This window comes from Oenanthe melanoleuca, chromosome 1 (genome assembly GCF_029582105.1).
Source record: "Oenanthe melanoleuca isolate GR-GAL-2019-014 chromosome 1, OMel1.0, whole genome shotgun sequence".
Lineage (NCBI taxonomy): Eukaryota > Metazoa > Chordata > Aves > Passeriformes > Muscicapidae > Oenanthe > Oenanthe melanoleuca.
In genome coordinates, this window is record NC_079333.1 from 15,822,740 (window position 1) to 15,839,233 (window position 16,494).

The following is a 16,494-nucleotide window of genomic DNA, read 5'->3' on the forward strand; positions in this document are numbered from 1 at the left end:
AACAGGCAATGCACAGGGCATAGCAATGCAGGTACTTAACACCAGATACCCTCCTCTCCATTCAGTGACCTGGCCAACGAGGCCTTGGATGCTGATGTGTGTTTCTAAATCCAGCAGATAACCCGTAGTAAAGTGTCTGTCAGAGGGGTCACTATGCTGCTAATCAAGGAAATGCCTTCCAAGGACTCATCCAGCTTTCACACAAAGCAAAGGTTAAAGTTTCCCAGTGACAGAGGGACAGGTGTACCCAGCCTACCCTTGCTGCACTACCCACCACACAGGGCACACATGGGAGGGGGAAAAGACACCAAAACTCAAATAAACAGGTATTACTTATCAGTGGGAAAAGAATAATTTCCAATTCTGCAAACAAAAGGAATTGAAAGAAGTTTATTAACATGACTTTTGTTTCACTGGTAACTTAGCAGGAAGTTATTTTAGTTGTGTGTATTTTTTTTTTAATTAATAATAATAAAGCTGCAAATACAGCTTAAGCTGATCTGTTCTTATATGTAGGGCTTTCATGTCTGATTGACCACATATCAATTTTCACTTTGAGTTGTTGAGTTATTTTCTTACAAATTGCTTCTTGGAATGTGTAGAAAAAGACAACATTCAAAAAAGTAATTTGAAAATAAAACATGTTAGTCTGAAGCTAGCTATTACACCAGAACACACGGATAATTTTTATTCTTCAGAAAGAAGCTGTAACTAAGACTGTCCTTTAGCAAGAGTCCTTCTAGAGAGTTAGCTTTTTTTGCTAAGTCTCCTAGAGAGGAGACTCCTTCTCTCCAGGCAATCCCACCTCCACCTCTGCAGAGCTGGGTGCTTGGACAGCAGGCTTTGTTACCCTGCCAAGGGGAGGCTGCACTGAACTTTGCCCTGCCATCTGATACTGCTGCCCAGGGAATAGGTATGGAAGGACTGTCTGCCAAGGCCTAACATAGGAGGACGAGGGCTGGAAGCCTAAAACAGAGGTGCAAATTGCTTGGTACTCAGGCTGTGGTCTGCTGCCTGCATGCATGGAATTCTAAGGCTCTGCTTTTCCAAGTGACTGGCTGAACTTACATAGCTTTCAAGCTGCTTTCAAACTCCAGCTTAAAGATCAGCTAATTTAGGCTTTTTGTTGGTTTGTTATAAAAACAGGTTTCAAAATTTTCCTTTGTATACTTGAAATCTGTAAATGTTTTACTTTTTTAAGGTGCCTATTACTATATAGCCACATAATCTGCATTCATAGTTTGCTTCTTTAAATAAAATTCAAATGTTTTTGACTGTATTTATAGCACACTGATCAAAATCTTGTGTTTCTAAGGTACAATATTTTTATTATGAATGTATGTACCAGCATTCTTACAAATTCAAGCATTTCAGGCTGCTATTGCCACAGTTGATTAAAAGCTTCATTTACACAACCCTTCAAGAGTGTGCTCTATATTAAAGCACTTTGGGACAGAAACAAGCATGGATGGAATGACAAGGACACCACCATTCACTGCTTCTGCAGGTCCTGATGAAGCCCATTTTACTTGTTTTTGTAATACAGGAGCTGCCTGTTTCAAAGCTGGCATAAATTGAAGGCACATGCCATACAGTTCTGACAAACCCACAGCAGTTTGGATTGTAGTAATTGAAAAAGCCACAATTTATAAGAAATGTAACAAGATAAATGATAACTTTATAACAGTTTTTGCTTCTTTGAAATTCAAAGCAGATTAAAAATATTGTAATTACATTAAATAGTTATCACATGAAGCTGTGATTTGGATTGACAAAAGCAAGGAAATTTAAGCTTTTATTGCTAAATTTGAATGCAATGTTATCTCTGCATCAGCTCAGAATCCTGTATTGACTTCACTGCCCTTGGATAAGCATAAAGGCATCAAAATATAAATACGCTCTTAAGACTGAAAAGCTAAAGGAAGAAGTGCTACCACAAATTTTATACTTCCAAGCAGTTATGCCAGACAGGTAGTTCTTATAAGTTATCCTTTCAGCTACCTTGATATTATCAAGAGAGTTTGTGAAGGACAATAAAAAGAACATTACACGAATCAAAGCCTTTGTTTGTGTATTTGAATTTATCATATTGATTATCATGAGAGTAAAGGAGGGTTTTTTTGAAACAAATGTCAAGTACTTAACAGACCAATTTGGTACGTTTAGTGGGACTGTTCTAGTGTGTATTTAAAAACTTTTACTGAAGGGCTATTATCTATCCACCACACTTGAATGCTTCCAGAGGAGCATTTGCAGCCTATCATGAAATTCCATATTCAGAGTATATTATAGGTTCCAGAAATGAAAAATTCATAAAAGTCCTAATAAAAAAATCGCTTGTCCTGCAGAGTAATGCTAGTCTTGCATATGTAATGCTAGTAATTTTGTTTTTATGCATTAACAGCAGCAATAATAATCATACTTTGCTCTTTTAGAGCAATCCTCATCCACTAGTCTTAGTATTCTTTAAAAAAAAAGTAAAAACTATTAATTTAATTTCAGAGATTAACAGAAGCAACTCCAGGGTTAGGCAATGTGTCACAGAGAGCTGGAAACAAAAAAGCAAATTCTTTACTTGCAATTCAGTGCTTCAGCTATGAAATATGATTGCTTTTCTCAAATTGAATTCTTCTAAGGAAAAAAAATACCAATCATGTTTGCTGCACTGGAAGCTTAGTGGAATAAAGAGGTTAGCATACTACCTGGGTCTTTTTGTCCCAAATCTTAAGCTGTTATTAATTCCTACTTATGCCTAAAGAACCTGCACATGTCCTCAGGATGAGAGGGATAGAGCAAGAAGAGTCTCTGTCATCCTCCATTCCTTTCTCAGTCATCCTTTTGATGAGAACAGCAGGACAGAAGGATCAACCCTTGAGGTCAGCGGCCCTCCTGTGTCTCATGAGTTGATGGGCACAGGAAAGATGACATTATTGGACAACTAAGAATGTCTACTAATGCCATTTCTCAATTTACAGCCAGGAAACAACTGCCTTCATAGTGAAATACCAGAGGAAGTCTAAGTGTTCCTGGGAAAACAGATGATCTGAAGTAGTCTACAAAAGCCAGCAAACACTCCAGAGCCACCACAGAGGAAAGGAAAATAATCCCTGGATGTGGAACTGGCTTTGTGCCTGGAGAACCATGGAGTTGCCATCACCTGCTCACTGTCCAGTATATTGGGGGCCCATCATCCTGTGCTGACAAATCAGACTGGTCACCAAAGGATCCTCGTGGAATGCTTCTGAGAAAACTGATGATATCAGTCATAGCACAGCCTGCAGGCATTAGAATGTATAATGCTTGTCTCATTCTTTCTCCCCTCAATTGAACAAGAACTCTCTTCATTGCAGTGCAGCAGCATTACAGGAATTGGTTAGAAAATCTTAAAAGAAGGCAAGATTTTTAGAATAGTAATTTCCCTGCAGTTGGACTAAAAAATTTTCTGTAGATCTTGAAAAGACAATGTTTTCTTATATGGATATATATGGTCTTATTAAATGTTAATAGGCTAGAAAAACACCACTAAAAACTTCCACCAGATTGCAACAACCAGAGGCTTTTTATAACAACAAATACAGTGTATGTGAAGTAGAACTCTCATAAGAAAAGTTTACCTGCAGCTGCTGATCTAGTTCTGGAAATGCCAAAGAGAAGTTTTCAGGGGAAGCATCATCTAAAAGGTAAACACAATGTTAAAAGTCATTGTCTACCAAAGAGGGCATTTCAAGTAATCTGTTTGATGAAGTTCTATATTGCATATATGGACAGAAATATCAGGATCCTGAAAACACCTTTATATCTTATCTTTTACACTTGAGATGCCTCAGTAGAATCCTTGATGGTACTAGTGGGTTGGTAATAAGAAAAGTTTACATTCTGGAAAAACAGAAAGTCTGTTTTGCATTGCAGTGATTAAGAAACAAAGCTGTTAGTCCAGTAGAACACGTGATAATTTAGTAAAACAAATAAATCTAAACTGTTTTTCTTCCTGAGCCCTCTCCATTACACTGCTAAGTAAAGGACTGTCTTAAAGGACTTTAACCTGTCAATTGCAATCCCTATGGGTTACAGTTAGTTCAATCATGACAACAAACCAAGCTGTGTTTTTATTTATTTGTTTGGGATTTTTTTGTTTATTTTTAGTAAGGCTTCCAGAAAAGGTGGGACAGATTGTGCCAGTTATGTCAGGGTTGTTATGTGGACACCTGCCCACTAGTACCTGGACCAAGATCAGAAATATGACTCACACTTGGTAGTGCCAGCGCAATATTTCGTTCTCAGTGACTTTCACACTCTCAGTTTTGCACTGGATTATGATGACTGTTTATTCATCTTACTACAGGTTATGGGAGGTGAGGGGAGTGTTGCTATTAGCTTACAGTCAGTTATTTGTAATGTGTCAAAATTAAATAAGGATGGCTCTAACAGGAGAAAATCTCTAACACAGTACAGATCCTGCAACCTGCTGTGTACTCGTAGACTTGAATATAGCAGCAAAACCCCAACAAGATCAAGAGCACCTCATATCAAAGCAGGATTCTAAAAGGGTGCAGACTAGCATCTAAATTATTTTTCAAATATTTAATATCTCTTTCTTCTCTCCTCTGTGGTTATACAGCAAAGGAGGTTGGGGAGAAAAATTAAAATAAGTCACCTTATCCTATGAAAAATAAACGTACTGGCTAAGCTATGGCCAGAGCTCAACTACATAGCTAGAGCTGGGCAACCTCTGGGAAGAGATGCTCAGAGAAGAAAACAATACAGTGATACAAAAGCAAAAGCTCTTGAACTTCCTCAGAAAACAAACTGAAGTTCCTGTATTTTCGTGGAGTAGTCGTCTTGCTAGCTTTATCAAAAAGTCATACCCATGTCATGTGAGTGTCCCCCTTCTTTCTTCACACCATATGTCAAACATGTCCACTCTGGAAAATACTTAAATTGCTTTAATTGTATAGATCATGCTCATATGCAAGTGTTTACCTTTAACTTGCTATTGCTCTCTTGTGCAATATATAAATAGACTACTATTCTAAAAGAAGAAGGATGAATCATATGGCAAGGCTAAAAGGAAGGACAGAATAAGACTCAGTCTGACTAGGGCTACAGCTGCTCCACAAGTATTTGGCTGAATAGCTGTTAAATATTCTGACAGGGATATTGGAACAGAGTCATGGATGGCAGTTAAACTGCTATTTGTTTTGGCAATTCCAGCAGTACAATCTTGGTACAGTAGCTTTATGAAGGGATCTTGAACACTTTTAAAATTCAGAAAAACATAGCAAAAGCAACACTCCAAATGATTAAAAAAAAAAGAAGAAATGTCAGACAGTAATTACATTTTCACACCGTCAGCTATTAATATGAAAATAAAATTAATACAGTGTCAGAATATTGGAAAATAAATTAGATCATACTCCAAAATGAACCAGTTTAAATTTTTGGAAATACTTTATAAAGGATGGAATAGAGAAAAATTAATATAGAGGAAATCCTTTCAATAAACAGATGTTCCCTGCTTATTTTTTGAACTCAAGTGACTGAGTCAATGGTACTAAAAATAGAATGTACTGGTATCCTAACCATTATGACATACCATAGTACATTTTATAATGGGCTTGCCCTAGCATCTATTGAACAGCTGCTAGGGGTTTTTTTTAGTTATACTAGTTTAAGACTTATTTAAATCATCATCTGATGTGCAGAACACCATTGAGAAATGCTACAGACTTTCAGTATTTTGAAACTATCCTGAGTTCTTAATTCTCTTAGGCTCTTTTGAGAATTTCAGCTGAAGTATTTAGTTGACAAAAATTAACATAAATGATCATAGCTAACTGCAATCTTGTTTTTCACAAAAAGAACAACAAAAGACTTTCCCCATACCCTTCAGTGAAATAAATTATTGCCCCAGATCAGTCCTTATTTCACTGTTGTCAAAGTAACAACCATAACAATAATAATAAAAAACACTTGATACTAAAGAAAACTTAAATTTCACACAAGGAGAAAGCAAATGAAAGCAGTCATTCACCTCCTAAGACTTTTTTGAGGATGTTTTCAGGAAGTCAAGAGGAAAAATATAAACTCTTGCATTTTTTTTCCTGAAAAATTGCTATTGCCCTTACATGCAGAATACCAGTCAAACCACATTCACTTCTACCCTTAAAAGTCTATTGACTGTGAAAATCAGATACAAGAAATGTCTGAAATGCCGATTAAATTATTCTGAACATCAAAACATTCTCAAAACTATCTCCTGATCTGTTTTTATTTTCTACTCTACCTCTTCTTAACTAGAAAACAAAATTCTGAAATACCTCTTTTTCCCTTTTTCTCAATTAATTATCAATTTTTAATAAATATCTATATTATAAGGAATCACTGATATAATCAAAGACCCCTTTTATAATAGAGTTGGTTGCTTTTCTGTGCCACAAATCCCTGAAAATATCTAGGCTGATTCTTCACTAGCTACAAACAGCATCTCATCCCTATAGTCACTATAAAGAAATACACAAAGAAAAATTATTTATAACTCAAGCTGAATGTTGAAAACCTATTTAGTTTAAAATAAAAATATATTTAAAAAACAGAGACAGCAACTCACTGTCCCTGAAAATGAGTCAAGATTTTGGTCAAAATGAAATAAGAAAGGAGGAAAAATGTAAATGTGCATACTATGGCCATCCCAGCAAACTCAACATAACTATCCTGTGATGGGAAAGAATCAGATCAGGGATTTCATTACAGCCACCTAAGTTAATATAGCTGCAAGATGATTTCTAAATGAGTAGCATTTCCTGATTTCGCATAGATCCCAAATCTAATTTTGAATTCTATATTTAAAAATGCCCTAAGGACCTGTACTCTGATTAAAACCCATGTTTTAACCAAAAACTCAGATCATGTGCTTGAAATTGTGTGATTTTCATGTTTGTTTCATCATGTTCACATGCTAGCTTGGCCTGCTGCTGAAAACTGTTATTTGTAACAAAGAGAATCTGAACTTCATTAACACTGATTGTCTTTGTACAAAAAGCTCACTACTAGCCCTGAGGCAGCTGATATATGCTAAAGTTGCACATTTGAGAATGAAGCTTGATTTCAGGAAAACTTCACTTATTTAATCATGTTCTGGCCTCCTGGAGATTCCAATATCCCAGACCTCTATAGTATAGTCAAATGAGAGAAATCCTTCACATGTTGCTGTCTGACTGGCACAATGTCTGACACAATTAAGTGTAATATCCAAATAGTTTCCTATATGGCTATTGCATTTAACTGAACAGTGAGCTAAATCCTTTAAGAACAACATCTGATTCACCTGCAGTATAATTTTGAAAATTAGTTTCTCTATGATCTTCACTAAGATAGACAGAAATAGAATATAAAAAATTCAAATGTGTTGAAAGCATATTAAGGTTGCTAAATCAAGCACTTGAAACTTAGGAAATGCCAATCACAGCTCTGCTTCCTTGAGTAACTGAGTTATGATCCAGTATTTAATTATACAGTTAGGTCCTATTTTTTTCTCCTACATGTGTGGGCCAATGTATTCAGATCTCTTCCTTCTAAATTAAAGAATTAAATTGGTAACATAAGTAGGTTGCTATCCTAAGTGGATCAGCTCTTTCACAGGAAAAGTGCTCAAACTGAACTGCAAGCACCAAAACTTGCACCAGCAAGAATGGCAAGCTGCCTGTCAGTGTCCAGCCTTGGCCCTGGGAGGGCTGTGAGATCCAGCAGCTCTGGGCCTGGACACTGACAGACAAGCATAGACTCATCAGAGTCATCCTGGAAGGCTGTGTGGCTAAGTGACTGCGACTTGGCACTGCTCTGTGGAGCTCCAGGGCTTCTATTCACAGCCCTGCCCGACGCGACCTTACACAACCTCGCAGTTACCTCACTCGTAAAATAGTGGGGAACGGTCACTGCCCCACCCAGGAATAGGATGTGAAGGCTTGCTCAATAATCAGAGTTATGGACCTCCCAAAAATAGAAACAGTCCATAACGGAAGAGGTAAGAGCAAAATCCTTCTACTTCAAATACCTTCACTCAAGCCTAAGATCCTCAGATGAATGTCCCTTTGAGGGTATCTCACCTGATTTCCCATCTAATTCCCCAAGAACCGAGCCCTGTAGGTTGAGTGTAGATTTAGGAAATCAGCTCTGTAAATTTTAGTCATATATTTTAGCAATCCTCACTGGTTGTCAATCAATGTGCTGGAAAATCTCTGTGGCTATTACAACCAGTAAGAGGGTAGAGCATGAACTTGAAGGTTGCTTTTGAAGAAGCAACCACTGCATGCATAACAGTCTTACATGAAACTCAAAAGCAAAAAATTCCTTGACAATGAGCATAAAGAGGAGTAAAATAAGTAATTTTGCTATGCTTGCAAAAATATGACACTGTTCCACTGTCTGTCAGGTTCATTAGAAGATGTATGTTTTGCCTTTGTTGTCAGTGATTTTTCTGGAAAGTGCTATCAGAGGCAGACTAATTTAACATTAAAGAACTCACTAACAATTTCAGACCCACTCCTTTATCATCACATACTATGAGCAGAACTTTTCAGCTAGATTCAAGCTTTTATTCTAATATTCTCCATATCCTAAGAGGCAAGGGGAAGAGATATGAACCTGTAAATCTTCCCTTTGAACTATTACACAAAACAAATCCAGCTCTCTAAATTCTACAAAGTTCATGTATTTTTAAGACTGATAAAAATCTGAATTTCACCGGTTAAATGAAATTAATGCTGACAAACCACAATGAATTTTCAACTTTGGAACACTTATTTGAATCTTGGAACACCACATTCAGTTCAAGCTGCATTAGTTTCCAAGTGATGTAAGGTAGGTTGAAATAGTTGAATGCTTCCAATTCAGTACTTTAAAATGGTACCTTAAGTCAAACTGTTGCAATACAGTGCACAGACACACCCTGGGAAGTGCCTGTTAGTGAACTTGAGTGAAAGAGCCAAATATAGACATTTATATATACAGGAATAAGAGATACACAATAAAACTGTCTTCTTATATAGCACCCACTGATGGGCTGCTCCTGAGACTTTTAGGGAACTGGTTTCTCTACTTTCACATTAAAAATACCTCACAAAGCTGGCCAGAATTTCAATCATCAGGTGTTGACTGACAAATAATGTAATACACATTATTTCTTGTACACTCAGGATAAGCCAGCTCTGGTCTTGTAGGTCAGTTAACACAAAGTAATTTCTTCTCATGAGCTGAGAGTAGTTTTTCCTTTCACTGCTCCTCACACCCACTGCTTGCTTACAATCCTAGCCAGTGAGATAATCGCCACCCAGAAGAAACATTCCATTTCCTCTTTTTATATCCAGTTATGCTGTCAGTTCCTCCTAGTAAGCAGTTGCACAGCCCCCGGAAGAAGAATGCAGCCTTTCTTGGTGAAATGTGCCACTGTGCCTTTCAAGTGAGGTAGAATTTAAGGAAAAGCTTAAGTCAGAGAGATTTCCTCACCACTTAGCCCTTGCCAAGAATTTATTGTGCATGAGCTTCAGCAGATGCTTTACTATCACACATCAGGTAATCCTGTTTGAACTGAAAACACATATCCTTGTCAAGGAAAAAAAAAGAAAGGTGAAAAAATATAAAAAAAAAGGGAAAAGAAGTGCAGCTGCTATGGAGTACCTAAAGGTCTATCTGTTGAATGTTTTTGTAGCTCATCTTAAAAAAAAAAGTTAGTTTGTACTCTCTTGATTCAACTATGGTTTGCTGGAAATTTTCACACCTCCTGAAAGCTTATTTCCTTTGCCTTCTTGAAATATATCTAACATAAAAATGCCTGAAATTCTTACAACATAGTAAAACAATAATGGTAGTTTAGACCTCCTGGTAGCCCCCAAAGGGATGTGATGCAGAGAGGGACATGACACTCACTCTACTGGTTGCTGGTTTTTTAAAATCAGTAGTCATGAAGATTCTGGATTGCATATGGCAGGAACATTTGTATACATACAATAAAGAACTCAAAATTCTAACAACTTTAACATTTGGAACAATTTAAAAATATATAGAAGAAAAAGATTACCTTTCTCTAATTGAGTTTATTTTTGCAAATGTTAAGAGAGAGGCTGGAATTACGAGCAGGATAAAAAAGTAAAAAATAAAGTATGATGCAATGTTAAGGAAGTTAGGCTTCCTGCCTTTCATATCCCCTTCTTCCAAGCTATTCACAACCTTGTCATTTCCTACCGCCGTCTCTTGTCACAAACCACTCTGCTCTCTTTGATTTTCCCATGGTCTCAGCTTTCTCTGACTTGTTTTCAGTGTCTCACTTTGACATTCTTTTTCCATAATTTGTAAGAGCACTCCCCTTTCTTTTACATCGCTCTTCAAGGCCTATTTATGCCATAATTCCTGCAAGCAATTTACCATGTGACTGTAGCCTGAAAGATGTGGATGATTCCTTACTGCTTTCTGTAATAAAAATGTAATTACCAGGTTATTTTAGTTTATAAAAAAGGGTACATAGATTATCATGTGTTTATATATTTCTTGTCCCAATCTTTCTTTGTCACTCATCTTTATGAATTGACAGTTACATTCAATAATATATGAAGATGTTTGGTTTTTAATTCCCTTGCTTAGGGGATGAGATTTTATTTCAGTATTATAACTGAAAATTAATAGTATACAACAATTAGCCAAGAAAGATAATGCATATTCTAAAATATTTGTAAAATAGAAAATTGTATTCAAGCTCAGATTCTGTTCACACAAACCCCAGGCAGTGATCTCACACATTATGCTACAATGCACAAGTCCTATAAACACTCAACAATTGTCCTTATGCCTCATGCCATAAACACATCTCAGTCCTGACTCCAGGCACTCACCTGTAACAAAAGCAACAGCCGACCTTTTTTGGATGCTTTTCAACTTCCCCTTTGATTTATTCAATTTTGACTTTCACTGTTTGGCAACAGCTCTCTGGTCCTTAATAACATTGAAAGTGCAAACCAATAATATTTACCTACTCCAAAGGGTCCATGTGTGTACAGGGAATGTTTGGGGAAAGTAATACCCCCTCAGCATGAGCTAATAGGATAACATCAATGAAATTTCTGCTGCTGTCTCAGAGAACATGCCATGTGGGGCACCTGTTTCCTGAAACCTTTCACCAAGCTGGGCATGTATGGCACTTTTCAACCTTCCCCCTAGAAAAAGTCTCTTCCTGCTCTAGGTTCATGCAAATTTGTCCTTTTACTTTTTTTTGTTCTACAATTCCACAAAATCAGACATACTGCACATGCAGGTAAATTGGATAGTTAATTACAGTTCTAATTGCATTCCACAAACCACTGAAAGAAAGTAAAGCTTGAAACTGTCAATCTAATGGGTTTAGTCTAATGAAATTGTTAATGGAAACATTAACAGTTATCAGACAGGAAAAGTGATCACATGCTACCACTCAGGAAAAAAAATCCATCCATTACACTGGACTAGGTTTGATATTGTAAACACTGGTAAGTTGATGTAAAATTTAAAAGCAGATGTGGCACAAATTTAAAAGCATTGTGTTTTACTCTATAAATTAAACTGTACCTGGGGAATCATTAAGGCTGAAGGCAATTCGTACTTGCTTATCAGCAGGTACCCTGGCGGTGGTGATCATGTGGGCACTTGAGTCAATGTTTTTACTTGTTTGTTCCAGCTGCAATAATACAAAAAATATATTTATTACAGAGCATGTGACATCATTCAACAAATGAGTTTAATGCTTTTCATGCACTCAGAGCTGCCTTTCCCATCCTAGCTAAGCAATGTTTAGAATCAAAGTCAAGGGAGTGCCATTCCACTTTTCCATTCAAAAAGAATTTAAGTGAAATTCAGAGACTGCTTTTATTTTTGCTATTTATAGATTAGAAAGAACGATGGCAAAGGAAGCTGCCTCTCCTCTCACCTGCTTGCTCCCCGCCATTGCCCCTTCAGCAAGCCTTGACTCGTGGCAATGCTGCCTGGTTCTGAAGGTGAAGAAGGAAGAAGGGGTGGGGAGTGGAGAGTAACATGACCCCAAGGCTGCCCTGTGATTGGAACCGTGCACACCACTCCACATGGTGTCAATGAGGAGGCACTCATCCTCCTACCTTCCACCCATGCTCCCCCAGGCCCACTGTGCCTGCAAGTCACACACTTCACGACCAAAAATCCATGGGGTCTCCAAACCTTGGTGGTGATTCTTCAGTGGAAGCCTGTGCAAGTGTTGGGGTCTGTCTGCATGGATTTGGCTCCTGGGTCGGGACCTTACTCAGTCCTCCGCCTTTCTTCTGAGACCATCAATTCCAAAAACTGGTTTTATTGTGATGAAACCCTGTCCATTAAGAAAACTGCTAGTTCATTTCAAATATGGCACTAAAGAATTGTTGAGCAACAAAATAATTAGCTACTTTTGATCTCGAATATTGTAATTAAAACATCTCTGTGCCCTGAAAAGTTGTACTCTGAGCACTACTATGTATATTTAACCTTTTGAATGAACAATTCTGGTTAAACTCCATTGGATAGCTGAATGCAAACAATCCCCTTGATTATCTAGCACAAAGCTGCTAAAATTCAAAGATATTACTCTTCTGATTAGCACCATGTGTGGAGAATGTGAAGTCGGTGGGACTTTGTGTATGCAAAAGATCAGCCCAAAAAGAAATTATTTTAGGACTCTGGACTGCTATCCAGCACACATGGTATTCATACCAAATATGTGGACAATTATGCTTCTAAATTATCATAAAAACTTCTTAGGGAATTAGAAACCAAATTCATCAGGAAAATGCAATGAATTGACTAATTCATTGTCAGCAAACAACAGAGCAGTTAGTGAAAACAAAAGCTGGTTTCCTAAGCCAATAAATTTGCAGTTTTCCAGTAAAGTAGCTATTGTATTGCACGAAAATTCTACCAAGTCATTCTAATTCATACTGAATTATTTGGCAGTCTCAAAAAGTCAATACAACAGGGCACAATTTCAGGAGTATAATCTTCCTTGGTAAAGCACAAGTGAATCAAACACTTATCTGACATCATTGCCATGCAAGCAGTGGAAGAGGATCGAATTTGCACTGTGTCCATTAATTTCAGCATTTCTTGTTTATTTGCTTTGTCCCTCTTGATATTTATCTAGCAGAGTGATATGGTTACTTGTTATTTGAAGTGCATAATCTTTTCTTACAATAACAACAAATAATCTAAAATCCTTTATTTGAATAGATTTTATTTGAAGCTGAAAGTGTCTCTTTCTGCTAGTATACAAATGATTAAGATATCAGGGATTGCTCTTAATTCCCCACTACTAATATTCAAGACCTACAAAAATGGAACTGTTATCTATGGAGCAGAGGCAAAGAAAAGCCAAATAAATTGCAGCCATGTATGTTTTAGATTCAGGAAAAGACCGCTGGAGTAATTTGAAATACTTTATTTTGAAGTGCATTGCATCAGAGTAAATAATTTTTACCTTCTGAACATTCTTGATCTCTTCCCCACCCTCACTTCATAAGAAGCATCTGAGACATCTCATCTTTTAAAATACAACAGAATTACCAATGCAAAATTCTTTCACATTTTTTCCTTCCTTACTTCCCAATACAAGATAAAGAAAAAAACCCCTCAGAATGAAGAGATTTTGAGTGATAAGAAAATCCTTAAAACAAGGCTGTTCATTGTTCTGTGCTGTTCATACACTTTCCCTGACAGTGACTATTTCAAGTGGTCTTCCACATAAGAGCATACTTCACATTTCACATCATAGCCTAAGAAATTAAAAGGATGCATTCTGCTAGAGCTTTTAAAGTTGTTATAACAATATTGCTACAAAACTGTTATTTTATCCCAATCACACACTCTGTGGTGTGCAATGTTTTTAAATTAACTATTTTAACCATCTACTCTATGAGGGCAAAAAACCAATACTCTTTCAGTAAGAAATGGTGAATTCTATCAAAACAAAGAAGAAAGTCTTCATTTTATTCTAATTCAGAAAAAAAGAAATCCCATCTTTATACACATCATTTATCCTGTTATTTTTTTTACTTTGCATTTATGTCTTTGCTCCTTTTTGTGAAATCCTCAAGCTCTTCACCACAAAAAGCAATCACAGAGAACAGAGACGGATGGAAAAAGCCTGTGGGCAAACAAGGTGTTATTAGGAAAGATGCAGACCAACTGCCCCCAATTCCCCACATGCTTTCTCCATGAATGAAGAACAGTATCCCTGTAGACAGAGATGAGAGTGAGTGGGCAACCTGGAACTTAATGAGATTTAATGAGTAGCTCTTGTCTTCCCAACAATTGCCTGTAGAGCTGGCTGGCTGCTGTTCCTCTGTAAAAAACCTGCAGCAGAACTCAGATTAAAAGCTGTTACAGCTTCACGGATTTTTTTCACACCTGTTGCCTTACCTCACTTAGCGGAGTGTCTGCACTTGTATAATCCAGGGCCAGCCACTGCCTTGGCTTGTCGTTGCCTTTATGGAGTAAAGCTTCAATAAAAGAAAAGGCTGCACCTGCTGCATAGCAACAAACTGACAAGGTCTGAGAAGCTGAGACAGCTGTCAGGGCAACATGCTGCTACCTGCACTTCCCATAGGCTTTGCTGTCCCAAAAGATAACCCTTTTCCACTTTTCTCCACAATTCTGCTTTTCCTTCCTCTCCTTGCCAGGGATGAGGGATTATGATGCTGTCACACTTCAGGGAGGAAAAAATCCTTCTGTCACAGGCATTATTAAGCAGAAAACTGTAGTGAGCCCAAGATTTTTAATTCATTAGTCCTGGCAAACCTGAAATACAAACAGACTTGCTTCATAGGACAGGAATGTTTTCAGCATGACCCAATCAGTGTCTGTGTCTATTCCAGCAAACTGGCAAAGATAGCATGACTCCAGTCAGCAAAAATGTCTGCAGCTCCAATCAGCTTGGGCTGACACTGCCAACTTGGACTGGCTACAAGCACACTCTCAAATGATAGCAGTGACTATCAAAGCTAACAACAGCGGATGGGCTTGGCCTCTTGGCTTTCGTTAGGGCTGGCTTTGGCTAAGCCAGGCTTGTTTAAGAGAAGCCATTAGCCTTTCTCTTCTGAAGAGATAACAGGCAAATCTCAGAATGTGTAGGCTGTAAAGCAGATGTATTTATAGATCAGCTGGTGATGGCGGTGATAAATGAAGCTGACTCAATCAGAGATTTGACTGAATTCAGAGGATTTCTTAGTGTAATTTCAGATAGCTTTTTTCCCCCCCCCAAACTACTGGCAAGCAATTTAATAGATAAATCTTGAAGTATTACAGGAGATTAATTTCTTCATCTTAAAGTTTTATTTTCTGTTGCCAGAAAATAAACAATAAGTTATGTTGTGCTCTGTCATGCACATGCCTACATGACTTTGACTGAGTGCTACCACTGTCATTAGAACAAATGGAGAAAAATTGAAAACAATTACAGAATGATTTTACAGAATACCTTTATTGTTTGGTGCTTGAGAAGGGGGTCTCCTTCAAAATGTATGTGAAGGTATATTTCATCTTTAAATTCTAAAAGGAAAGAGCTTATCTAATCCAGATCTGTACAGACACATTCCTAGATTCCCTTGGCTCAGCTGAGGTACAGAGAGGTTGCAGGACAGATAAAGACGTGAAGGTCTGAAGTCAAATTTTCATCCTTCCTCACTCTCTCACCTTCTGGTCCTAGTCCAGGACTGATCTCACCAGGGCAAAACTCTAGAAGCCAGCAGTTGCCCTTGTGGCCTCAAATTTTTTAGACTACAAAATTACAAAACTGCAAAAATATCCTACCCACACTAAACCAGCAATGACCTGGGAAGGCATCAGACAGATAGACCATTAGTCAGGTATCTCTTGAGGCTGTCTTTAACTGCAGTGGGATTTCAGAGCTCTGACCCAAAAAGCTAGTGGAAAGCTGGACTGCACCTATGACTGCACTGACCATTTTCTCTTCTCTCCATGTGTTTCTGAAAAGATTGATGGCTCCTCCCTAAATGTCTCCTTTGGAAGGGGCAGAAGAGAGATTTGCCTCTGATCACAACCATTAATGCAAATAACATTCAACAGCTCAATATTATTAGCAGTTAGTATTGATCTCCAGCTCCACATGCAATTACTTTGAAAGTATTTGTAGGGAGATACAGAAAATCCTGGCTCCAGTGGAGTCACAAAAATTATTCAGCATCAGTTTTCATGGTGCCAGGGTTTTCCCCAAATCATAAGATACTGCTCTATATGGACAGATGGTATTTATTCAGATGGTATTTGTATCTTTGTTACATAACACTACAGTAAAGCCTAATAAAGGCTCTCTACATAAAATCTTAAGATAAAAATTCCAGTGGCCATGACAGCAAGGGTCTTGGACAGAAATGATGTCTGAATAATGCAGGGTGTTTTTTTCCAAATGGCTCTGACACTCCACATTTCCAAACTGACACTTCAGTTGCACTGAGTTTA

At 37.6% G+C, this 16,494-nt stretch overlaps 1 protein-coding gene across 3 annotated transcripts in view; it reads right to left on the reverse strand.

The window, feature by feature from the left end:
• Positions 1-14,860, reverse strand: part of MAP3K7CL (MAP3K7 C-terminal like) — a 30,917-nt gene extending 16,057 nt beyond the window's left edge. The window contains exons 1-5 of one of the 3 annotated variants that reach the window (XM_056500459.1): positions 14,437-14,860; positions 12,211-12,355; positions 11,948-12,008; positions 11,590-11,698; positions 3,615-3,673 (exon numbers count right to left, since the gene is read on the reverse strand). In XM_056500459.1, the coding sequence (XP_056356434.1) occupies positions 3,615-3,673; positions 11,590-11,698; positions 11,948-11,965 (186 nt within the window). In that variant the 5' untranslated portion in view covers positions 11,966-12,008; positions 12,211-12,355; positions 14,437-14,860. The other 2 variants (XM_056500468.1, XM_056500451.1) reach the window with 2 other exon arrangements.
• Positions 14,861-16,494: the final 1,634 nt, after the last annotated feature.